Raw genomic sequence first — 27,380 nt, forward strand, 5'->3', positions numbered from 1 at the left:
TGGAAAACAATAATGAAGCTTCCTCAAAAAATTAAAAATAGGACTACCATACAATCCAACAATTCCACTTCTGGGTATTTATACAAAGAAAATGAAAACACTAAATTGAAAATATATATGCCCCCCAATGTTCATTGAAGCATTATGTATTTACAATAGCCAAGATATGGAAACAACCTAAGTGTTCACCGACTGATGAATGCATAAAGAAGATGTGGTATATGTGTTGTGTGTGTGTGTGTGTGTGTGTGTGTATGTATACACACAATGGATTATTACTCAGCCATAAAAAGACTAAAATCTTGCCATTTGTGACAGTATGGATGGGCCTAGAAGTATTATGCTAAGTAAAATAAATCACACAAAGAAAGACAAATATCTTATGATTTCACTTATATGTAGAAACTAAAAAGCACAACAAACAAGCATACATAGCAAAACAGAAACAGACTCATAGATAACAGAGAACAAACTGGTAGTTGCCAAAGGGAAGGGGCAGGGGAATAGGCAAAACAGGTGAAGGAGACTAAGAGATACAAAGTTCCAAACTGTAAAATAAATAAGTCACAGGGATGTAATGTACAGCAGAGGGAATAGAGTCAATAATACTGAAGTAACTTTGTATGGTGACAGATGGTAACTAGACTTACATGGTGATCATTTCGTAATGTATAAAAATACTGAATCATTACGTTGTATACCTGAAACTAGTAATATCTTATTCTGTAATAACACTGTAGGTCAATTACACTTCAATAAAATAGATAAATGAAGATGAATATTCTATTAAAAGTTTTGCAGAGAAAAATGCCACAAACATGGTAGTATAGTTTCCATAAATATGAGCCAAAATGAAGACAAATGAGCAAGTATGCTATTATCTTGGCCCTATTACAATTAATGACTCAAAAAATAAGTAACAGTCTCAAGATAAAGGAGAGAATGCCAGGCACACTGCTCACTCATATGCCCCTTTTTCACCGTTTTAAGAAGTTACCCTTTTTTTTTTCCTTCGATTCCATATATATGTGTTAGCATACGGTATTTGTTTTCCTCTTTCTTCTTTTTTTTTTGCGGTACGCGGGCCTCTCACTGTTGTGGCCTCTCCCATTGCGGAGCACAGGCTCCGGACGGACAGGCTCAGCGGCCATGGCTCACGGGACTAGCCGCTCCACAGCATGTGGGATATTCCCGGACCGGGGCACGAACCCGTGTCCCCTGCATCGGCAGGCGGACTCTCAACCACTGCGCCACCAGGGAAGCCCTGTTTTCCTCTTTCTGACTTACTTCACTCTGTATGACAGACTCTAGGTCCATCCACCTCACTACAAATAACTCAATTTCGTTTCTTTTTATGGCTGAGTAATATTCCACTGTATATATGTGCCACAACTTCTTTATCCATTCATCTGTTGATGGACACTTAGGTTGCTTCCATGTCCTGGCTATTGTAAATAGAGCTGCAATGAACATTTTGGTACATGACTCTTTTTGAATTATGGTTTTCTCAGGGTATATGCCCAGTAGTGGGATTGCTGGGTTGTGAAGAACCTAGGGGTAAGACGGGAATAAAGACACAGACCTACTAGAGCATGGACTTGAGGATATGGGGAGAGGGAAGGGTAAGCTGTGACAAAGTGAGAGAGTGGCATGGACATATATACACTACCAAACGTAAAACAGATAGCTAGTGGGAAGGAGCTGCATAGCACAGGGAGATCAGCTAGGTGGTTTGTGACCACCTAGAGGGGTGGGATAGGGAGTGTGGGAGGGAGGGAGACGCAAGAGGGAAGAGATATGGGAACATATGTATAACTGATTCACTTTGTTATAAAGCAGAAACTAACACACTATTGTAAAGCAATTATACTCCAACAAAGATGTTAAAAAAAAAAAGTTACACTTAAGCTCCACCATCCACAACTTGCTTGAAAGAAAGATGGTTACAGTGAAAATATACTTTCTTTGTTCCCAGCATCTGCAATATCTACCTCAGGAATTATAGTTTTAGAGCATGAAAAACACCTTAAGGAGTTCAAATTTACAGTGCTACCTGAAGGTGAAATCAAAGTCAATTTTTATTTAAATTAGCCACGGATGCCCGTACTAGACTTTTCCTTAATCAGTTAGTTAAATATAGTTAAAAATAGGCTGCATAAAGAACCCCCAGGCTGCTTTTATATAGTAATTCCCTTCAGAAGAACTAATCAAAATATGTTGACTGACCTGTGGAATGGAGAAGCTAAAAAGCATGATTTTCTAAGATTCTAAATAACTCTGGTTTGATGAACTCCTATTACGTATTAAGAAACTAGATTAGATGACCTCAAAAGCATTTAAATTCTGAAAACTGTCAAAATAGTTCAAAAATGCTTTATAAAAAAGAATTCTATTAAAACAATCCTAAACAGAACAATTTAGTTAAAGAGATACTTTAAAAACATTTTTTAAAGATTTTTTTACCTGATCAAGGTGAGGTTGTGTTGTTGGCACACTCTGAAGTTTTCTCTGCAAACTAAGAATAACTGATTATAAATTCAGAGCTCAATACACGTCTGATTTAACCTTATGTATTACTGAGAGATACAAAGCTAAACAAGGGAGAGACTTTCCACAACTGAATCTATTACACAGCTCTAATTTTACATGCTGTTTACATATTCTAATAGACAAACACTGGCAGACTGTTTAAAAACTTTTCTTAAAAATGTATATACATTTACATACATATATATACACATAATAGAGATAAAAACTAACCTTTAGCAACACTATTTGGTGTGGTTAAATATGTTAAATAAATTTCTTTTTTATTTCCAAAAGATCTAATACAGGCCTAGGAAAATATACATAAGCATTTTACAATTGCTCAAAATTTCATCAACTCTCCACATGCTTCCTCAGATGAAAATAATGCTGAACCTAAAGAAAATTAGAAGGGTAAATTTTTCCTTTATCAATGTTTTCCCTTGAATATACCTACTTAAAAAAAAAAAAAAAAAAAAACAGTATCCGTAAATGTAAGCCTTCTATACAGTCAGTTACCAGTAGTTGAGAGAAAACAAAAGGTCAGAATCCTAAAAATGCATTGTTCTGATATGGAAAAAGCAAAAGATCAATATGCCATAGATTATAACTATAACAACTGCAGCATACCTTTAGAGCCTGATGGGGGTAGGTCGGGAGGAGGAAAAGGACTTAAAACCTTGCAGATGTTTTGCCTTGAAGAACAGTGAGGGGTAAATTAGTAACAGCAAGTTTAGGAAAGAGAAAAGGCTTGTAGGAACTGTTGGAGGGAATGAGTCTCCTTGGGGGGTCTTAATAGGGAAAGTGTCAAATTAAATCCTTCCCAGCTGGTTGCTCAGGAAAGGATTCTCTTGTTGAGCATCTAAGCACAAAGAAAAGTTATGCAGAGGCGTTATCCAGAACAAGGCTTCACCTTAAACAGCTGCTTCTTTAAGTGTCACTAACGCACTAAGTGTGGAATGAAATGACCTTAGAAAAAGTTTGAAAAATTCTATGTTCTTTCCCTGTGTTCAATATTTAATGTTGGACAGTGACTGCCTACAACTTCCACAGGGAAGGAAAAAGTTTTCCTCTACCTCTTGAGTCCCTGGCTGGGTCTGAAAATTAGACTGACGAAGATTAACAACAGAAAAGCATATACATTTATTTAATAAAGGTTTTATTTGACAAAGGAACCTTCATAGGGAAATGAAGACCTGAAGAAATGGTTAAACCTGAGTGTTTTTGTGCTAGGTTTGATGAAGAGTGAAAAGCCACAGAAAGATATGACAGGACAGAGGATGAGCCAAGTGTAGTAAACTAGGGGAAACTCAGAGAGGCCTATGCCTTCAGATTCCTCGCGTCTCCCTTTGTCTTCAGAGATAGGATGCTCTTTTCCTCTGGGTGGAGAGAGGTTACCTTTCACATAAGGGTGTTATGACGCATCTTACTTCAGAGGAAATGGGAGAACATATTTGCAAATCATGTATCTGATGAGGGGTTAATACCTAGATTATTTAAGAACACCTACAATTCAGCCACAACAACAAAAAAAAAACCAAATAATCCAACTAAAATATGGGGAAAGTACTTGAACAAACATTTCTCCAAAGATAATATACAAATGGCCAACAAGTAAATGAAAAGATGCACAATATCTAATTGTTAGAGAAATGCAAATCAAAACCACAGTGAGCTATCACCTCACATCCATTGGGACAGCTACTACCAAAAACAACAGAAAATGGCAAGGATGTGGAAAAACTGGAACACTTGTGCACTGTTTGTGGGAATGTAAAATGGTGCAGCTGCTATGGAAAACAATATGGTGATTCCTCAAAATATTAAAAACAGAATTACCATATGATCCAGCAATCTCACTTCTGGGCATATATCCAGAAGAATTTAAAGCAGGATCTTGAAGAGAGATTTGCACACCCAACCCATGTTCATAGCAGAATTATTCACAATAGCCAAGAGGAAGAAGCAACCTAAATGTCCATCAATGAATAAATGGATAAAGAAAAAATGGTATATACATAAAATGGAATATTATTTAGCCTTTAAAAAGACAATGTTGTCACATGCTACAAAATGGATGAAACTTGAGAACTATGTGAAATAAGCCAGTCATGATTAAGACCAATAATGTATGATTTCACTTATTTGAGGTACCTAAAGTAGTCAAATTCTTAGAAACAGATAACAGGATGGTGGTTCCCAGGGGCTGCAGGGAGGGGAACACCAGGAGTTGTGATCTGATTGGTATAGGGTTTCAGTTTTGCAAGATGAGAAAGTTCTGTAGATCCACTGCAAACAATGTGAATATACTTAACACTACTGAACTGTACACTTAAAAATGGGTAAGGATGATTAAAAAAAGATATCGATGTCCAGGGAAAAACCATTTGTTCTTCTTTCCCTATCAAAAGGATTCTCTCTGGGGAAAGAGGCAGGAAACTGATCCACCACTACGGGAAAGGGAGTATCTGTGGGAACACACCGAACTAAAATTTTCTATGTATTTCATACATTTTCTCATGGAAAGAATTACACATAGTGGTTGGTAAAGAAATATTAACAATAAGTTTCTAAAGTTAACTACCATTTACACTATAATTTCTGTAGGAGAATACACGTGATTTCCAAACATACATTTAGCAAAACTTTCAAGAATGTAATCATTAGGAATGGTCGTGTATGCCAAAGAAATGACAGGAAGCATAAATCAAATGTGCATCTGTGTAAATCATTCCTGTAACTCCTATAACTGTGAAATAAAAAGTACATTATAATAAAAGTGACCAAAATACAGGAAACATACCTTATTCCAGAGAGACTGTCAAAGGCATGAAGATCTAATATACTTGAGAGATCAACTCTATAAGAAAGAAAACCATTTGAAGTGTTAATTTCTGTAAAGTATATTCAATTAATCAAAAAAAAATCTCTATTCTGCTAGAAATGCAGACATAAATGTTAATCAGTATATACTATTTTGGGAAAAATAAAATGACAGGCAAGGAACAAAAAGCTGTTGTAAAAAAATTTTTATGGAATTTATAAAATTTTAAAAATTGAATAAATGGTTTAAGACCAAGGCAGAAAATTACTTGGTTATTGCTTCAATAAATTGTAGTGGTTTTTTTGGTTTGTTTTTACCTTCAATTATCTTTTCAATCCTGAAAATTTGAGCTTTTCAAACTATATTTTTATAACCAAAAAAAAAAATCAGTTAAAGAACTGAAAATTTTCAAAAGTAGCAGTTTATTACTCAAAAGATGAAATGAGGGAAATTGAACAAATGGAAATAACACAGTAGTATAGGTACATTGGAATTTCTGTATTTTTTTTACTCCACCTCCCTGCTTTCATGATACAACAGGTAGTATCATAAGAATATGAGGAGTCAAACAATCAATGTATAAATATTCACTCTAGGACCCTTATCTACATCTAAAGAATGTGGTTTGATTTTATTTCCTTCAGATGGGGTTGCATATAGACTGAAACTTCCCAGTTAGTGCTCTGTCTGAATAAACACTATTTCTATTATAATTATTTGGTGGTAATTAAGCCTAATTTATTAGGAAAGCAGAGATTAAAAATCAGAAGAGATTATATCACAATTAGCATTAGGTTTGGTTTAAATACATAAAAGTAAATTTATAAAGACTAGTGATTTGAGTTCCAAATTTTACGTCAGCCTATGAAACAGTAAAGGACAGTGATTTCTCCATAATCAAAGCTATAATGAAGGAATGTTTGAAGAAAATGACAACTATAATTAAGTCTCAAAATCATACTCCAGGGATTTGCCAAACATTTATTAAATTCTCTCACAAGGAAAACAAAACTTTGCAAATTCAAAACTTTTTCAAATACAAAAACATGTAAAAGCCATCCCCTTTAACTTAGGGCTGACCAGCTGTGTCTGCTTTGTTCATTCTCAACAGGCTGCCATATATTCATACTTGTGGCAACGATACTGTTAGATTGTGAACACCTCTCCTGGCACAAGGCAGACAAATTCCCATCTTATTAAAAGAAGAATACTCCAGAGTTCTATATTAACAGACTGTAACAGTTCAAATTCTGGACATTCTAGATGAACAGAATTAGGAAAATAATCAAGCAAAGAAGTAAATGTTCCATGAAGAAATTTTTGAATATCAATTTACATTAAGAGACCAAAGCCTTAACATTAAACCTATTTCCTTTCACACCATCACAGTTGAGCAAATATTTATACTGACAGGTGCCAAGTGGATGAACTTTTCCACCAAGTTTATCACCTTTAACTTAGGAAATAGCTTAAAGTTTAAAAAGTTTACACACGCTAATTGTGTAAATATCAAAATTCAGGTCAACTGTGTGAATACCAAAAGTCAGTTTGAAACACAAGTTTCTAAATACACTACAGTTTGCACTGCAACAGTGTCCTTGAGAATACATATCATAGATTTAGAAATAATTCTGCTCTGCACCCAGATTCTTTTGATATTTTCAAAACAGACAGGATCAACAAAAGACCTATACAGGTTAAATTCTACAGAGAATAATAAAATATCAAAGTCTCTCACTGTATCTCACCAGATTCTCAGTAGAGAATAAAAGAGGAAAAAGTCTAAGGTTCCAGATGAAAATTGCCATGGACTTTAGTGCCACCATCAAAAATAAATTCCTTCACTCATCCAAGGCATATAACTAGAAAACTAATTTTCATGGCATCAAATTTTATTTAACTTCCCCCTTCAGAGATAAAAACATCAGATCTTTTCCAAAACATTAACACAGAAAAAATAAATAGACTATTACCATCATGTAAAAACTGAATGGGAGAATGAAGCAAAGAGGGGAAGGAAAGAAGTTCCAAAGCTCATCTTTTCTCCTAATTTCTTGAACTATCCATGCCAGGAGTATCTAATCTTTTCTCTATGAGGAGCTTTCAATTATCCGTATGTCTAAAGACTGCTTTAAGTCGCTTAAGACCAAGGCAGGAGAATGAAAAAGGAAGAGGGCTCTGGCTGTCTCAGGGGAGGGGAGTTCAGCTACTACTCCAGAGATACAGTTGTCTTTTCAAAGTTCAGTGAGTCTCAGAAACGGGCCACCAGACCTACGAGTTGTTGATACCATCCAATAGTAAGTCTTGAACTGTAGAGCTAAATTTCCAAATGCCCTCCCTAGTGGCATCTCAAACTCAATGTTTACAAAACGGAACTAATCCCCTTTACCAAACCCACTGCTATCACTACCCTGCCCCAAAGTTGCCCCTCCTTCCTGTATTTCCTAACTTGGAGAATAGCACCACATTCAATCCACCTCCCAAGAGTCATACTGCTTTTTTTTTTTCTTTCTTTCTGGTACGCGGGCCTCACTGTTGTGGCCTCTCCCGTTGCGGAGCACAGGCTCCGGACGTGCAGGCTCAGCGGCCATGGCTCAAGGGCCCAGCCGCTCTGCGGCATGTGGGATCTTCCCGGACCAGGGCACGAACCCGTGTCCCCTGCATCGGCAGGCGGACTCTCAACCACTGCGCCACCAGGGAAGCCCTCATACTGCTTTTAAAATCCTTCATTAATTCCTTGCTGCCTACAGGAGAAAATCCAAACCACGTGTCATGGTGTTCAAGACCCTTTGTGGTAATTTCTCCATCTCCACAGTCATACCTCTTTTTCTCTCCACAATATAACACAATGTGTTCCAGCCATTCTAAAATATTCACAGGTTCTGGAATACAAAATCTTCCTTATGTCAAGAAAGCCACTGCTACTCTTGTCCATCTGGAAAACTCCTATTCATTCTTCAAGATTCAAGTCAATGATAACCTTACCCGTCAAAATATTCTGACTCTTCATCAAGAAGAGTTGAATAGTTGTTCCTCTGTCTTCCTGATCTTATAGGATCCTGTGCAATTAATGTTACTGTTATATTGATAATATTTAATATATTGATTTTTGCTTGTTTTCTTGCCTCTCCCAAATGAGTAATTTTAAAGGCAGAGTTTTTACCTTATACATTGCTTAAATCCTCAACATTCCATGAAATGCCTAGCAACTAGTAGAATGATCAGTAAACTGTTGAATTGATTAACTTATTATTGATCAACTGGACTTTGGTTTTCCTCTATCCAGTCCACTTAATCTCCAAGATTTAAAAAAGTCTGGAAAAGATAAGAATGGCACTTCTTCTAATCTTCCACTCCTGAAGTCCATCAGAACTTCCATTTGCCTCAAAATCAACTTAAGTCTCACCAATGAGACCATACTATGCCATTCTTATTTCTTAACTTAAATACTCAAGGTAAGCCTTTTCTACACGTTTATAGCAGTTTTATGACTGTCATTTTACTATTGTAAGCATTTGCCAAACATAAGATGCTTAAGAGATTAAAATTTTTTTAAGAAAGAAAATTAAAATTTTTTCTTTATTTAAGAAAGCTCCTAGATTCTCAGATGTACTGGCAAAAAAAACTGATTTACAATATTTGTAAATACAAACTGAACAAATGCTATTACAACAAAACCACAGCTATTTATGGGTATGATTTTTAAAAACTTAATTAAGCATTATGTGGTTGTCTTTGTGTCATTTTGTAAAAAGCAGAAAATTTAAGAAGAAAGAAAATGGTAACGCAACAGGAAGAAGACAGATACCAAGGAAAGGCTCATGGTATGAGTTAGGTTATCACAGACCTTCTACACTGGAATTTGAAATGAAGGGAGCACATGTGGTATATGCTTGTAGAGGACTTAACACTAAGGCATTCTTCTGCTACCTCTACCAGCAGAGTGGCTTCTGAGAATGCATGCCAAATTAATTCCCCAGCTGTTCACATGCATATAAGCAGCTGCTGCTGTTACTGCCTAACATTACGGTAGTCTGTCAGCACCTCTAATCTCTACCATGGCAAGACAAGCCACTCAACTAAGGCCTTTGCTGTACTTCCGAGGACAGAATCTCTGAATTGAGAATTGGGTGGCACTAGACTGCCAGCTGTGAGCCTCAGAGCTTCTAGCTGCATGTTGCTGGGTCTATCAGCTGCTAAGCCATTCTTGCTAAAAAATAAGGTTAATAAAAATACTTCTGCACAGAAATTTTCTGAAATCATGATAGCACTGAATGCCAAATAGAGTTCAATCTACAGAAATTCATTTTACAGATGTTTTAAGAACACATCTGTTTTATAAAGTAAGGCACATCTGTACGAACAAAATTAAAAAGAGAGAAGAACCTATAGGAAATCAAAATCAAAATATTTAAAAAGAATGCATCAGGAACTTAAATGTAAAGGTTCCATGTATTTTTACATGACATTATTTTTGCAACTATTAAACACTCAGAAAGTTTTTAAAATATTAAAAAGCCATCTAAATATCTCAAATTAAGATAAGATTCCTAATAGTATACTTTTTCAGATTTCTATATTAATTACTTCCTTGAGTGGTTCAAAATCCTATGTTTTCTTCCTCATTAAAGCAAAAGCACAGTTACAGTGTAATCATGGCTCTGAGGTCTTAGTTACAAGACCTCAGTTACAATATATTAACTAAATATGCCAAACTAATTTATAAAGAGCATTCAAAACAACCTTTTGCGCCTAATTTTTTTTAAATGCACATGTATCTTCCTTATATTAGAAGCAAACATAGTTATCGATTACTTAATATTTATTAACTAAAATTATTTATTGTTAATATTAGTAACAGCTTTTAAAATTACCTTGATTTTTGTGTTTCTAAAATTTTTCCCAGTCCATTTGTTGATCTGAAATAAATATAAAAATGAGGAAAGTAAAAAAATGTTAACTTTTTAAAAAACCATTCTATCACATTATTTCTAAAACATGAAGTAAGCATATACAAATATATCCTAAAGCTAGAGAACAATAAACAATAAAAAACAAACTTTCATTTTTCATAGTTTAGTTTTTCCTTCTAATCATAAATCAGGTACATTCCACTTATGCATTAAAACATGATATGCAAAAATCTACTGCACAACTGAAAGATTAGGGGCTTCCACACACTGTGGAAATGGCTATACACACACTAGATATAAAAACCTAGTTACGAGTGGCTTTGACCCCAGCCTGTCCTCAGTATTCAGCCATACATGCAGTTTTGTTTTGTTTTGTTTTGTTTTGTTTCTGTGGTACGCGGGCCTCTCACTGTTGTGGCCTCTCCCGTTGCGGAGCACAGGCTCCGGATGCGCAGGCTCAGCGGCCATGGCGCACGGGCCCAGCCGCTCCACGGCATGTGGGATCTTCCCGGACCAGGGCACTAACCCGTGTCCCCTGCATCGGCAGGCGGACTCTCAACAACTGCGACACCAGGGAAGCCCCACATCCAGTTTTTTAATAGAATACCTCTTCAGTTCTCTAGCTAGGATCTCTACCTACTCTGCCAGGCCTCCCCTTTCTGATACAAAGATAATGAAATACGGCTCCCTTTTGTATGGCGCCAAAAATACTTACTAAATCCTTTGCAGTAAACTGTACACCTCATCTATTTATATCATCAGTTCCATTGCCTTTAGGGTTACTTGATGAAGATATGTGCTATTTGTTCAAGCTTGTTCTCATGGGTAAGGCTTCCCAATGATTCTGAAGCAAGTCTCTCTATTAATTCACAAAACTCTTAATCTTCTCTTTTGAATATACTCTATAACCTGAAGGCTATTTCCTCTCAAACATGTTTATCTTCTTCCAACTCTTCAAATCTAATTCTGAGTAAGTCGCAAGTCTGAGGTACAATGGAGGGTAAAAAGCCCAAAGGGTCTGTAATTTATCAAAGTGCTTTGTCAAATTCTTTTCTGGTATTGCTATACAGTACAGGCTGGCAACAAGCTGGCTAATGTCAATACTGCTCGTGTTAGAGATCCAGCTTACATAGTCAGTATGGGGATAGAAATGCCCAGTAGTAACAATTTCTCTTTTTATGCCAAAAATGTTTGTGACATAGATTATGTTCCCCGTTTGATATAGATTATGTTCCCTGTTCTACAATCACAATGATGCATAGGATTTTGAAAAGAGAAACAAAATTTAGGAGACCAGTGTCAAAAGGGGTAAAAGAAATAATCTCCATTCACCACTTTCATCTTTCTAGACTTTTCAAAAATATCAACCATCTTTCTATTTCTTTCATTTTTTTATTCACTGTAATGGAAATTACTATGTAAACTAAGAAAAAAATCTACAATCTAATAATGATAATAACAGCTAACAGAGCACTTACTATGTATCAGGCACTGTGTGAAGCTTACCAACAATGCCTCAAACCAAACGCAGATTCCAAAGTCCATGATTTTAAACACTCAATACTACACAGCACTACCTACCCTCCACATGGAGACATTCTTACAGCTTTTTATAGTAAAATCTAAGAGGATATTACTACTAAAATAAGCCAAATAAGAAGAAAAATATGAATTCTTTCTTCTGGAATCATTAACCACTGTAGCCAAAGTCCTAATGAGCTTTACCTTTACTGATTCAATTCATAACATATATTATATGAACTGGCACTGACAAACTCAAAATCTGATGTCAGCAGATTGTATGCACTGAAGATGACCAATAATAAAAGCTATCAAACGTTTCTCTGTATATGGCTTTTATCAGTTTAGGTCTTACAAAATAATTAAAAGTCCCTGAACTCTAACCTCATTTGAAAAGTCCAAATGACTGTTGGATCTTTTAACACATATCTGAGTACCATTCATATTGTCCTATGTTGATCAGCCTTGGCCACGGACACTGAAGACATTAAAGCTAGCTGGAAAACAGGCATGGTTAGATGACAGTTAAGGAAGACCAAAGTCAATGAGGGTTCAGGGAAAAGTGAAACCACCTGAGACAGGGAAGACTTCGCAGGAAGGAGGGAGAAAGAGGTGGGAGGAAGGGATAAGTTCCAGAGAATGGCTAAAATAGCTTAAAAAAATAAAAGAAAAACAGAGAAAAAGAAGGAATTCAAGGACTGACAGAGTGGGAGTTGAGAATACCTTAAGAGTAAAGAAAGGATTTGGTAAGATACCTCCATGAGAAAATAAGTAAACCGTCCTGGGTAAAGTTAGGGCACTTCATGTAGGGAAGGAGTCAAAGACAAGACAGGAAAATGAGGAGGGAGTCAGAAGACCCTGAATATCAGTCATGAACTTTGAACTGTAGTTGACCATGGAACAACTTAGGGGTTAGAGGCACCAAGCCCCCTCACCATCGAAAATCCTCATACTGCTATCTCTGCCTCAAAAACAAAGGAATTGATAAATGACTTACCCAAGGGCAAGAAGCTGAAAGGGTTTGAACAGAATCAGGACTCAAACCCTAGTTCTTTTAATTCCACATATTATGATCTCTAATTGAACACAAACTTTTCCCCATACTTAGTTAACTTAAAGATCTGTACAATAAAAACACGGATACTATGTTTATTGGAAAAAAATGCACGTATAAGTCGACCTGGGCAGTTCAAACCCTGTGTTGTTCAAGGTTCAACTGTATATTCTGTAAGCAATGGGGAACAATTTTATATATCACTGTTTACATAACAGCCAATTAGGCAACAACAAAATATGTGATTCCCTAATGATACTTGAAGCAAGTCAACCTTGAACCTTAAATTTCTACAGGGCAACAGTCATGGTAAAAATATTCCATACAGCACATTTTGAATTTGTAGGTACTTAACAAACATTTCTAATTTTGTACCTAACAGTTGTTCTTAATTTGTTTAAATCCTCTTCTGAAACCAAGTCTGTTTTATTGAGGATGATGATATCCGCCAAAGCAACTTGCCTAAAGTAGCAAACAAATAACAGATGTCAAGAGAAATGTTAAGAAATTAAAAATAAATAAGAAACACCTCCTCCAGATCAATTAGCAGCTAAGAAGGATATAGTACTCTATGTAATGATTTAATTTACTCCTAAACTATTTATCATCCTTCAACTAGTAAGGATGAATTATATTCATCACTATGTAAACTCAGATTTCAAATTATTCATTCAAAAAATATTTACTAAGTTCTCTTACTTGCTACTCTGAAACTACAAAGATAAGCCTCAAAAAGTTTACTATCAAGGATAGTTTACAATTAGGATGATTTTCAACTCATGATTTTCTTTGTAAAAAAATGCATAAAATTCCGATATCCAACGTGGTACGAACAAAGACACTCTACTTATTAAAATATTCCACGTAATAATTACCATAATTTTCAAAGAAATACAAAGAACAAGTTCACTTAACATTAATTCTACATTGAACAGTTCTTTTAAAAAAACTACACTTGGATCTTGAACAATTATCTTCATCACTACGAATATTTATTTTCTCTGTAAAACAGATAAACTACAGAAATTCAAGTTAAAGAATCCAGTTGACACGATGCTGGATAACAAAATAGCTTACTATAATTAGAAACTCTATTTTCTATTAACAGGAGTAGTAAAGCTGAGGATTCTTTAAAATTTCCTCAATTCTTCAGGAAAGTTTAATCACTAGACTATTTGTTCCCAATACTGGTTTTATGCTACCTGAAGGTATAGCTAATTATTTCAAAGAACAACCAAATTCTCAAAAATAAATCAACTTCAGTTCACTGAAAAGTGGGTTTCAACAGTATGTACATCACAATCCCATTTTTATTCAAGTAAATTTCATAAGAATAAAGATTGAATGTGCACATCTCAAAATACAGACAGTTGCAATCTTCAAATTGGAGGGCTCCTATATTTAACTTTTTTTTGGCTTTTATAATATTTTGCTCTTTTCTATTTGGCTTATATTTTCTGTAACAAACATATTTTAATAAGGAAAAAGTTACAAAAGTATTTAAGTTCAGTCTAATGTGAATCATAGCTAAATAACAAATGAAGTGTTCAGGCAGGATTACAAAACAGAGTACCATATTCTAAAATGATAGGGAATCAGTCACCTCCCTGCAGTCTATTATTTATGTCAAGATCATCTGTAGCAAATCTTGGAGTGGAGGGAGACCTCCCTTTTAAACCCAAGAGCGTATTTAGTGACTGTTGTCTATCCCAAAACTCTTTTTCCATTAGCAAGAATATGCTTAGGGTAGGCAAACCAATTTAAATATTCATAAGTCTAAAGAGAACCCAATTAGGAACATACAGGTATTTAAACAAAAAATGTTCTAAATGCCAAATTGCAACTATTTCCATATTTATTCCTCTGTTGCTCTGAGTAACAGTGAACAGTTGAATCAACTGAATTACTGTTAAAAAAGACAGGAAGTGAATCAACTCTTTTTTTTTTTTTTTTTTGCGGTACGTGGGCCTCTCACTGCTGTGGCCCGGACCGGGGCACGAACCTGCATCCCCTGCATCGGCAGGCAGACTCTCAACCACTGCGTCACCAGGGAAGCCCTCAACTCTTTTTTAATAATCATTTTCAATCCCAAAGAAATTGTATGAGAACAAGAAAATATTTTTAAACGTGAACATCTTCCAAGTTCCTCACAAAAAACTCCTGTGCTCAGCACTCACTTTATGCTATAATATAGTTTTAAATAGAGAAAAGATCTTCCTTGACTATGTTTTTATGTTTCTCAGCTTGTTTTGTTTTTCATATCAATCATTTTCTTTTTCCATTTAGCCAGTAATCAATATATACTTTAAATAAATGAATACCTAGAAGCTTCATTGATAAGGCCATCAGGTTTTTCTTCTGCAAAATGCTAAATAAAAACAAAGTTTGAACAAAAGTTATTGTGGTGTAACACATAACCTAATGTCAACACAAAGGATTTTACTTTAGGGACTCCTTGCTTGCCTCTAATAAAAACTTCAACAAGTTCTATTACTGAATACCCAAATTCAGGACTAACTTTTCTATCTGAACGCATTTTCCTCCTCATTTGTAATTTTTTCCCTACAGTGAACCTGTGAGGTGTGAGGGCTTAAACTTTGTCCCCTGACCTCTTTTTTTTCGTAAATGGAAAACCCTCCAGATTTAAATAATGTCATAAAAACACAGCACATTATAGTTCAGATTCTAGGCAATTTACTTTTTACAAAACTGTCTTTGTTCTAAATATTCATTATTACTTATTTAAAAAAAAGAGATAACCACTGAAATTGTACTTTTAAAAAGTCTACTAGACTTTCCTCCATCCTACCCCACCCCCCAGCCCCCACCGCAGAACCAAACACACTATGAACTCATACTGGGCCCTTCCAATTCCCTAGAAACAAATTAGCTGTGGGAAGGACACAGCCCTATACCCAGCATAAAGCAGGTTATCATTTTGAAACCCACACTTGAATGATTTGGCCTCTCTGGGCAACTGTTTAGTTTGCACCCTGCCAGAGTCAAGCTAGTGCCAAAAACTACTTTGATGTTGGCTTAGAAGCCCACGAGGTCATTTTGATCTCTCTGGAAGTAGTTATTATTTTTCCATAATCTTATTTATATCCCTAAAGTCACCAGTGTCATAAGGTTCTTCTCTGAAAAATGTTCCACCTTCATTACCTTAACCCTCAATAGATGTTTCCTGTCACAATAAAAAGCTGCCTACTGATGTCAGAGGCAATTTGATTATATAATACTTTTTGTATTTGAATTGAACTCCACAAATTATTAAATCCTTTTACAAACATTATCTCATTCAGCCTTCATAACGATTATGGGAAATGGCTATTCTCAATTTATAAAAAAGAAGCTAAATCTAACACTGTCACCATCATGGGATACCTTACCACAGGGTGATTTTTCAAAAATGAAAATGGCCTCAACAGAAGGAAAATGAATATAATTTTTAAATCTTTGTGAAAGCTTTTTTTTTTTTTTTTTTTTTTTTTTTTTTGCAGTACATGGGTCTCTCACTGTTGTGGCCTCTCCCATTGCGGAGCACAGGCTCCAGACACGCAGGCTCAGCAGCCATGGCTCAGGGGCCCCGCCGCTCTGCGGCATGTGGGATCTTCCCGGACCAGGGCATGAACCCGTGTCCCCTGCATCGGCAGGCGGACTCTCAACCACTGCGCCACCAGGGAAGCCCTGAGAGCTTTTTATGTCATATAAAATCAGTCTTGCAAACAGCGTTACACAAATGTTAATAACTGCATAAAAGTATATGTATAAAGATTACCTAAAAGCTATATTCAAAATTATTTCATCAAATCAGTTTTACAATTCATGAAGAGGTAGATCATTAAGGTATTTGGATAGTTTGGGACCTAAGAGCAAGTTGGTAATCATTTTATTTAATAGTCTTGGTAAAATCCATAGAGAAAACCTTTTTTCTTCTAAAAGTTTGCCAAATTTTATTTTTGGGGAAGCTAGCCTAAACTAAAACTAGAGTAATGATGTACTGATCTCCACTTTAGGTACAACCTTATAAATTCAACTGCAGACCCACTCTGAAATTATGGAAATCACAGAACTTGAAGAATATTGTATTAAAAATTGTTTCTTATCAAAAGACCAAGTTTACTATTTTTGCTAATTACTGTTGGCCTGAGGCTATAACAAATCCTTTCATTACATCCTCTAGAGAATAAGGGCTATTACCATCCCAGGAATAGTACCTGGCACCCAGGTTCAACAAATACTTATTGAATGAATTCTAGTTAACACCTCCTATTTGTTGACATAGATACATGGATGTTGTTATCTGAAAAGTTCTACATAATGTGCAGCAACAACTCCCTTTCTTTTCAGCAGTAAATCTGTTTAGTAAAGATGTATTTTTAGCAAGGTATCTGTCTCTGAATGATCCTACAATATGGAAGTTCTTTTAAATTTTTGAAATATTTGCAAAATATTGTATTTTTGACCTTTTGGAAGATTTATTTATATATGAATTTGGGACTTTTTGGCTGTGAGCTGGAGGTGTATAAAAAGATATGGTAAGAAAATTAGAGATTTGTTTTTGAATATCCATACCTAAATGTAACTAATAAAATAGTATTAATATTTCACAAAGTAACTCATGTTTTTAATGCATCTAATCTAATCTCCAGAAGATTAGAAATTTTCACTCAAAGCTAACGGGGATGGACTAACATTTCATGACCTCTAGGAAGTCAAGAAGTATCAAATATAAAAACACGTTAAAAGTCCCCATAATAAAAACCTGCCAATAGGTACAACTCTATTAAGAATATGATATGTAATAAACATATAAAAAAGCAGAAGAGATAAATGTCCCTGGTTCTATGCACATATGAAGGCTATACAAACATAAACAAATAATAAATGCACACTAACATTTATTTTCTCTGGCTATCAGCCCATTTCCCTTATGCAACTTCTTACCTTCCCAAATCAAACTTTGCAAAAAGACTAAAACCAATGTCTGCTATTCAAAAGGACATTCTCCAGTAGCACATTATACACCATTAGTCATTAAGTCAGATGACTCCCATTTACAAAGTGAAAAAATGGAAATTGTGACATTCTATTTTACCTGTACAGGCAATGAAGGAAAAATTTTTGCAAAATTTTTTTCAAAATAGTGCGTGTGTGTGTGTGTGCGTGTGTGTGGGTATATGCGTGTATCCCCAACGGATTCCTCATCTCTGCTTAGAGACTGTGGCTTTTGCTTATACATCAAGAAAAAGACCAGAAAAATTTTGGTACTAATTAATCCAACGTATCAAAAAGCTTAAGGTTCCACCCTCTAACTTAGCACAGCATAAGAAAGAAAGGAATCCTTTGAAATAACACCATCGTATGACACAACTTCATTAAGGGCTTTTCTGCAGAAACAGAAACAAGCTGGAAAGAAAGAAAGGAAGAAAGAAAGGAAGAAAGAAAGGAAGAAAGAAAGATAAAGAAAGAAAAGAAAGAAAAGAAAGAAAAGAAAGAAAGAAAGAAAGAAAGAAAGAAAGAAAGGAAGAAAGAAAGAAAGAAAGGAAGAAAGAAAGAAAGAAACACTGTTGTTGACCAAAGTGGAAAGAAATCTAGTGTCAAAGATGTCAGTGACATTTTAAAAAAAAAGCAGCAGCAGCTATTTCTTTCCAATGGATTGGTTATAGATCTAACACTATTTTAGCTTTTAAGAAAAGATTATTGCATAATGTCAGTCTATTTATTTTCTTGTCTTTTCCAAGCCAAACTGTTTTCTGACTGAATTGTTTCAACAGCTTGTGCAATATAACAGAAGAACCAAAAAGAAACCTCTGACTTGACCTTTTCTGTGTAACTTCATTCATTGATTCTATTGCATTAAATGCTGTCACTTTTGTAGAACTGAAAAGGACAATGTCAGTAGCCTGGGTGTCAAGTCCTGAGAATAGAGAGCTGTCATTTGAAGTTGTCCAATTATTTGCCCATGATTAAAAAATGAATATTTCAGATCAATGGGTGACAATCCCATTAGAGTGATAGCCCATGATATCAATTACCACTTCAGTTTCAATTTGGCTGGCTGGCCACAAGGTACCATTTCTCAGCTTTACTTCTGATGGGCTGGCTCTGTGAAGCATGACACCCTTAAATTGCTGCCCATTATCCAAGTGTCATTACTTGTACTGCCTCAGAATTCTCTGAATCACAAGCAGCTACTGAGGTCAAGCTTTGCAACCAGAGGAATTAGACAAGTTGGCAAATCCTTTATATAAAGGAAAAGTTATTTATTTGGCACCTGACTTAGAAAATCTAAAGTTTCCATTATCCTGACAGTATGTCAGTTTTGTGTAGGTATATTGATTTAATAATTTAAGATGTTTTATCAAGGTGGGAGGGGGTTAAACGTTTGCTGTGTCTGCATTATTCAGAATGTTGGTTTGGGTTTTTTTTGGCCTCTATCACACTCATGGTAGATTCTATTTAACTCCTTTCCACATCCAAATATACATATAAAATTATTCCCATAATCATAAATACATAGAGTTTGATTTTGGGTCTGGTACTGTAAGTCTATCAAAAAAAAACGATCCTACTATCCATCCTGAAGATATCCCAAATTTGGCAATAAATCTATATAGGAGATGGATTCAAACGTGCCCGTTAATAAACATTCAGAGTGAAGAATTTGACTTTTTTTTTTTGCTTCCTCTGTAAACATTTTGCTAGAAATATCATGATTTCAGAACAGCTGGAATATTTCTGAGTAAAAACTGTAATATCTGGGGTCTTTCTTTGGTTCTTAAGACTATTAATAAATTTTGACTTAAAAATCTAAAAAGGAATCATCTCCCAAACTTCTCAAATTAGGGTGCTCTATCCCTGAGGGAACTGAAGGGCCAATGAAGGGGTATTGGTAACCATTTGACAAGCTTGCCATACTAATTAAAGGTTTGGAAGAAAAACAAACTTGTTCAAATTAAGAAATTCAGATATATTGTCGGGGAGAATACAAAATGGACATGAATTTTTAAACATTAAATTTAAACTTCTAAGAAATGATTACTTTGGGCACTATTCATATCGCCAGACTGGGTCAGGAGATGGAGGATAATTTCACTCTCTTCTGCCTCTAGTAATTTTTCACTTGGAAAGTTGAGAAACACCACTTTACTTTATGCGGCAACATGCATTTTAAAATCTAATAAGTGCATTTTGTGAACTGAAATTCATTTAAATGCATTTCAGGACCTTGCTAGTCGCAAAACATTCACAGCAAGATGCCTTTTAAAGGAGAGTTTCTCCTCCCTAAACCTAGGCATAAATCCTGATTTCTTCAAAATATGGGAAAGCAATATATTTTTTAAAAACTCAATCATCTGCAGCTTGTGTCTGACAGCAGTTTAACAAGAAAAATAAGCTCTCATATGCTTTATCAAGCTCAATTTCCTCTATCAAACAGAAAAACTTATCAACATTGGGGCTGAATCCTAGTGAGGGGTTACACATACCCAAACTTTATCCTGTATTACCCTTATTACAAAATATTACACTTCAAACTTTTATCACATCAAGCCAGAGAAGCAGAAAATAAACATTTAACTTAGAAACACAAAATAATAATTAAAAGACACACACAAATTTCATCTATTGTTCAGGATACTTTAAAAAAAACTTTTTTTTTTTTTACCATAAGTATTTGCTTTATTATTCTTCATGCTTTTTAAACTTCCAAAATATGATATATTAAATTAAAAATGTAACTCACTGGCTTAAGACACACAGTTTCTGATAATATTACTGCCACTTTAAAAAGTACTTTTTTTTATATTTACAGTAGAAAAATATCTTTGTTAAGGATATTTCAAACTGACACAAACATAGAAAAACTAATATAATCAATCCCCATATAACCAGCTCTTAACAATTAGTAACTCAAAGCAATCTTTCAACTTACATTTAATCCATATTTTGAATCCACAACAGTTATGATACCTACAAAGGAATAAATCTTTTAATCATCTTTATATTTAAGAATTAAAACTAGTCTATTTCAGTTCACAAATGTCACTCAATAAAATACTGGTTTTTTTCTCTTGCCAGCACAGCAATTTAATTCAATTCCATTAGTAAGCAGATGCATTTCAAACTTGAACCTAGCACTATTTTAAGGCACTAGATGGGACATAATAAAAACAAATATTTAAAATTAAACAAACAAATAAAAAGGAAAATAAGATTTCTCTGGCCTTTAAAAAGCTTACAATCCAGAACATGAGACAAATTTCATAATATAAAGTGGAATGTGATAAATTACACAAGACAGCTTATCTTTATTTTCACATAATCAAAATCGAGACTTTTATTATTTAAATTATTGCTTAACAAATCTGAGGCATCTTAGAATATCTCTCACCAATCTAACTCACACAACTGTTTTATCTGAGGTGTACCTAAGTTTCCAAATGATCAATTCATTTGGCAATCTCTGAATTTATATGCTAAATAATTTTTTCGAAGGACAACAGCAGAATGAGTTTGATGACGCCTAAGGAATTTAACCAGCTACATTCCATATATATTAGGGTCAAATGATGAGGCCCAGCTTCAAACATTCTTAAAGTTCACCCCTTAGTCTATGAAAAATATGGTCTACAGAAAGGTGAAAAATCAGGTGTGGGGTGTTGCAGGGAACATATTTGCCTAATCCAGAAGGTTTCTAATGTGTCTTAAATGAAGTCTACGAATAAGATTGCCCAAAAGTGTTATGGTAAAGAGAGCAAGGGGTAGGGGGCTTTGTTTCATTCTTATTTTTAACGGAAAATGAAAGCAGAAATTTGATCCTCATACTATATATGTTATTTAAAATAAAAAGCTCTAATATATACTGAGCACATAAATTAAACAACAGGGAATATAGAAAATCTACATAGTATTTTAAAAGGAAAACCTTAATGGAAGCACTAAACTGGTAGTTGAGATTATGATTGATATCTAGTTCTACTACTGTCTGGGGCTTTAGAATCAGTATGAACAAAGACTTATTTCATCATCAAACTAAACAAGCTTAAAAAGAGTACCAATACAAGGAATTAAAAGTATAATATGAATAAACAAAAATGATCTTAACCATAACATTAACATTTTACTTGAAAATTTTTTAAAAAATTAATTTCTAAACTTACCATCAAGATAAATATCAACCCCTAATTCAGCATCAACCCAAAACATAGAAGCTACAGCACCTGAAAATATATGATAATATTCATCAAATAAAAATATTTCTTCAAACTAGGAAACAAAATTCTATCCATAATGTTTTAATTTGCCCCAATGGAATTAGAAGGCAAACACATATATGAATTAAATATGGGTTTTCAATCTTCTTAAGGAAATTACAGTGATAGAACCATTTACTATTTTATACCCATTTCTTCCCCTCTCTCTACTTCAATAAACAAAAAAAAAACAACTCTTATTACATACAAACCCAATATCAAGCTTTCACCAATGCCATAATAATTTACCAATAAATAATATCAAATAATTTGGGCAGAATGGCTGTGTGCACACAGGTCTTATTTTTATTTTCTCCCTCCTGAATATAATAATCATACAGTTCACAAATAATTATCTCCCTAAAGTAAAGCAAAGCAAAACATAGATAAATCCAAAATCACTTGTCCAAAAATTTTTTTAATTTTTTAAAATTTACTTGTAAGTTTTACAGAAGAATAAAAGTAAAATTATACACTCTATGTCCTTACTAATAAATCCTTACACTATTTATTAGTACTGATATAAAATTTGGAAATTTTTTTTAATTGAGGAAAAATAATTTCTAAATAAGAAATTAAAACTTGTTTTTGACAAAAACTGGTTCAATACCAAACCACACACCCTGATTAGTATGCTACAACACAAGAAAAAAGAAAACTGACAGTAAAGAAAGAATTTGATTTTTCAAAGCATCACAGGTCCAGTTAGTGACAGAGCTGTCTAAAAGGATGAGTCCTGGGGAAAAACAAGGATAACTGAACTCATTCCAATGTCTAAAGCTGTCCACCTACCCTGATGAGATGTGGTCTCCCAAGCATCACTCTGTGTCAACAATGAAATACCTGTCAGCAGTTTACAGTGATTACTCATGCAGGATATAGCAAGGGCCACAAGATCTAATGGTTTCCTGATATGTATTGATTTTTTCCCAAAAACTTAATAGTTTTCCAATTTGACTGAAATAGGATTTGTGAGTAACAGGGGCTGAATCAATGCCTGTCCTTTTCAAGGAAATTACTTTACCATGACAATTATTTAGCTTAGAACTGGAGAATGTCAGTCTTCTAAACAGGAAACAACTGAATTGTCAATAAGAATTTTCTTCACTTACTTGGCTAACAACATGATATTAATTAATGGAGAAAAGTAAATCTATTGTGAGTATCATTACCCCAAACAATAAGTTATTTTTTAAAAGTATAAATTTTTTTCACTCAGTAAAATTCCCAGCACTGTACATAAATCTTTTTTTAAATTCACTGATTTCTATTCGGAGAGCTTATAAGTCCGATAGTTAACATTTGCCTAGCATTAAGTTAAACTGTAAGAGTGTATTAGAGCTTTTATTCTAAATCTGATGTGTATCTTTGGCTTAATACTTACTTACCAGACTACAAAAGAAAGAACTACTTAAAATTTGGATGCAGGTGTTTAACACGGGGGAGTAAAGATGAGACAATGAAGTTAATTAGTGATTCTAAACCCAGGGTAATTTTTCTCCCCAGGGAATATCTGGCAATGCCTGGAGAAATTTTCGGTCATCTAAACTACACGAATGCTACTGGCATGTAGTAGGTAGAAGCCAGGGATTCTCTTAAACATCCTACAATACACAAGACGGCCTCCTAAAATAAAGAATTATTCAACCCAAAATGTCATTTGTACCAAGGTTAAAAAACCCTGAGCTAACTTACAGAATCTCCCTTCTTCAAAACCTAACAAAACAAAAAATAAAAATAAACAAAATAAAATTTTGAAAGCCAAATTTTATCAGCAGCAACCAAATATACAACTTCCTGCCATAATTTCTGAATGATAGTAAAAATAAAAAACACAAAGTTCTATGTGATGTATGATAGTTGTTAATTCTACCCCAATACTCAACAAGAGGTTATAGATAAGTAGTTTACAAAATCCTAATATTTATCAGAAATAGCCTTCAAAATGTTGAGAAGTAGAACTGAGGGAGAAATAAGCAATACAGGAAAAAGCCAACAAAGAAACTTCAAGGGTAAAATTTTCTAACCATCTCCACACTTTCAGGGGAGGGGGTCACTTTCTAGGGCTCAGAGCAAAATGAAGAGAGAAGTATGGAGCTCAAGGATGTCCCTGCAAAAGGTACGGGAAATCTATTCATGAGTAGTTTGAGCTAATACAGGAGGGGAACACTTGGTATTGTAGGAGAGCAGAGCCTAAAAATCATATTGCCCATCTGGCTCTCGCAATCACTTCATTTCTCTCTGCTTCCCCATCCCCGCTCCCAGCTATACCCAGCTTTCAAACTAAGGCTCAAGAGAAAAACAAGTTTAAGTAACATGGACCTAATGTCATGAACACCACATCTAAGTAGACAGTTCTCTGAGCCTCCTACATCAAGCATAAACATGGTAACAAAAACTATGCACGTTACTACAGATTAAAAGAAGCAGAAAGCAGATAAAAGGAGGGATAGAATAAAATGAACAAATGAATGGGGAATACAGATGGCAAAGAACCTGTTCTGGAAGGAAACATAATTGAAGAAACCAAAGAAAATTCCTAAGGGCTTCTTTATAATAAGAAAGATAAAAACAATATAATCTTATTAAAAACAAGCTCTAGGGAATTCCATGGCAGTCCAGTGGTTAGGACTTGGCGCTTTCACTGCTGTGGCCCAGGTTCAATCCCTGGTCAGGGGACTAAGATCCTGCACGACGTGGCCAATAAATAAATAAATAATTTTTAAAAAGATGAAAAAGAAACAAGTAAAACTATTTTTTAAAAAAAGGAAAGAGCTTAAAAAAAATTCTCCAAAGCAAAATAAAACAGAATAATATGAAAAGGTAGTTTATAATGCTGAAGAAATAAAACTTAGGGCCAATGTAGCATTACTTAATCAATTAATTCATCAACAGACATTGGTGGAAACAATTACGGGCAAAAAGGAAGATTTGAGATGATTACAGTAAATGCAGAAGCAAAAGACATATCAAAACAATTAGAAGATAATAAATATGGAGAACAAAAGAAAATTCAATATATGAAAAATTCGTGTCATAAGGAAGAGAACCCAATAATTTGACAGAAAAATTCTTCATGGTAATAAATAAGGAAAATATCCCTAAATGAAGCACTAACCCTACAGACTAAAGAGTATATTGTAATCCAGGAAAACATGATTATGAATGACACCTAGATGTATCTTGGTTATATTACTGAACTTTAAAAATAAAGAAAATGTTTTTCAGGCATTTTAGATGAAAAAGCAAGTCATTTTCAAGGAGGCAGGAAAAAAATCAGATTTTTCTATAGTAAAATTCATTGCTCCAATATAATAAAATGACCACAAAGTTCTAACAGAAGTGTTCTCTGAGGATATTACCTCCTGCCAAGTTGTTTTTCAAGAATGAAAACCACAGGCAGACATTCTCAAACACTAAAGGAAACAACAGCATTGAAACTCAAAGAATAAAGCACTCACAAATCCTTCCCAAAGAAAAGAGAAAAATACTGCACAAGGAAATCCAGCCAATCAAAAATACTATGAGATCATGATGCAACATTTTCAAAGTTCTGAAGGAAAGAAATTGTGATACGAAAATTTTATACCTAGCCAAGTAATCCTTCAAGTATATATATATAAAAAAAAGACAAGCATTCTCAAGCAATGAAGTATGCGAGATCTAAAGGAATACAGCACTGAAAGCTTGAAAAGATTACCTGACCATGAAATTCAGTCAATCAAGAGATTGATCAACTCAGGAATGGAGGAGCCATAGTGCTGGTAAAACAGTTTAAACACAGGACTAAACAAAGTATGACAGAATATAAATGTTAGAAACTTTGACAACATAGCAAAGAATACAATGAACCAAAACCAAATGGGAGAAGGCGGAAGTGTTTTAATTCCCTCATCCTTTATGCCAAAGAGTCAATAGGTACTACCCTGAAAATTTAAACATGTAATTTAAAAAATAACTTGTCCAATTTATGTTCTTTATAATTTTTTTTTCCTTAACTCATATCTCTTACAGTGAAGAAGCATTTATCTGACATTCAGCAATTCTTTCACTTCTTTCAAGTTCTCTTAGGTTCAAGTAGAACTACATTAGTAATTATTTAGAATAGCACAAAGAATGTGATCCTATTTTATAAAATTACTTCTGCATATTTACACATGGAGTGGGGTTTCCCAAACTTATGCATGTGTAAGAATCACCTGGGGGGCTTATTAAAACAGATTGCTGGGTCCCACCCTTAGAGATTCTGATTCCATAGTTCTCAGATGAGGCCCAAGAATCTGTATTTTTCCCAAGCTACCAGCTGAGGCTGATGCTGTCATTCAACATACCACAGCAAGTAGCCCTGGCACAGAGAAATCCTTGGAATAAAATTTACCTGCTTGTATTTTACAGTAGTGAGATATAGGACAACATTTTTTTTAACTTTCTTCTTTGTATTTTCTTAGTTACTGTTCAAATTTTTTTTAATGATCAATGTTTCATTTCTACCCAAACAATAAAAATCATTATTCTAAAGAAAGAAGAAACATCAAACTCTTTATATCTACAAAAGCTTTTTGTACAAAAGCTTTCTCTGAGATTTTTATTTAATTTTTACTTCCTCTGAAAAGCTACTCTGTGTTTTAGTAAATTCACCTACTCTCAAAATTACAAGAATTTTTCTCTATGCAGTGGCTACAATGAAAGAAACTGATATTTTCTATTTCAAAAAGAGGCACACAATATACTTTCCCATCTTACCAGATTTAAATTAATATTTAACATCAATGTAATGGTCCAAGTCCTATCATCAGTCAGACCTCTTGGAAATGTACGAAAATGTATGAAAAATTCATGCCTACTGTAAGGACCAAAAGAGCCTAACTCAATCCTAATTTGAAAATATAGGGACAATGTTATTACATAATACTTCAAAATAAAGTAACAATTGATTACATTTGAACCTTCAGTACACTCCAATATTTCTTTTAAACAATTATGACCCCTTCAATAAATTATTCCCAAACAATTCTTTAATACGGTTTTATGGTGCAATGCCATAGACCCAGATCAAAAAACAAATAATGGTATGGGTCAGCCTGACAAAACTAAATGTTCTGCATACTTGGAATAAAGATGTTAAGGAATAGAAACCCATTGTTAGAAACAGGTAGACTTTGTGTAGCTTTCAACAGGGAAGTTTGGATGTAATTCCATTCAGAGGTAAAAATTTCATAATCATTATTAATTGCACACCAGAAAAAAAGGCTTGATTTAACTCTCTACCTTACGACAATATTTAC

At 34.4% G+C, this 27,380-nt stretch overlaps 1 protein-coding gene across 3 annotated transcripts in view; it reads right to left on the minus strand.

The window, feature by feature from the left end:
* The window catches only part of LOC115863846 (zinc-regulated GTPase metalloprotein activator 1A), a 43,429-nt gene that overhangs the window by 8,098 nt on the left and 7,951 nt on the right, over positions 1–27,380 (minus strand). For all 3 annotated transcript variants that reach the window (XM_060300870.1, XM_030877058.2, XM_030877057.2), the window contains exons 5-11: positions 22,003–22,062; positions 20,775–20,812; positions 15,160–15,206; positions 13,214–13,300; positions 10,225–10,269; positions 5,330–5,386; positions 2,464–2,515 (exon numbers count right to left, since the gene is read on the minus strand). In XM_060300870.1, coding sequence (XP_060156853.1) covers positions 2,464–2,515; positions 5,330–5,386; positions 10,225–10,269; positions 13,214–13,300; positions 15,160–15,206; positions 20,775–20,812; positions 22,003–22,062 — 386 coding nt within the window. The remainder of the gene's footprint in view (positions 1–2,463; positions 2,516–5,329; positions 5,387–10,224; positions 10,270–13,213; positions 13,301–15,159; positions 15,207–20,774; positions 20,813–22,002; positions 22,063–27,380) is intronic.

This window comes from Globicephala melas, chromosome 6 (assembly GCF_963455315.2).
Source record: "Globicephala melas chromosome 6, mGloMel1.2, whole genome shotgun sequence".
Taxonomy (NCBI): domain Eukaryota; kingdom Metazoa; phylum Chordata; class Mammalia; order Artiodactyla; family Delphinidae; genus Globicephala; species Globicephala melas.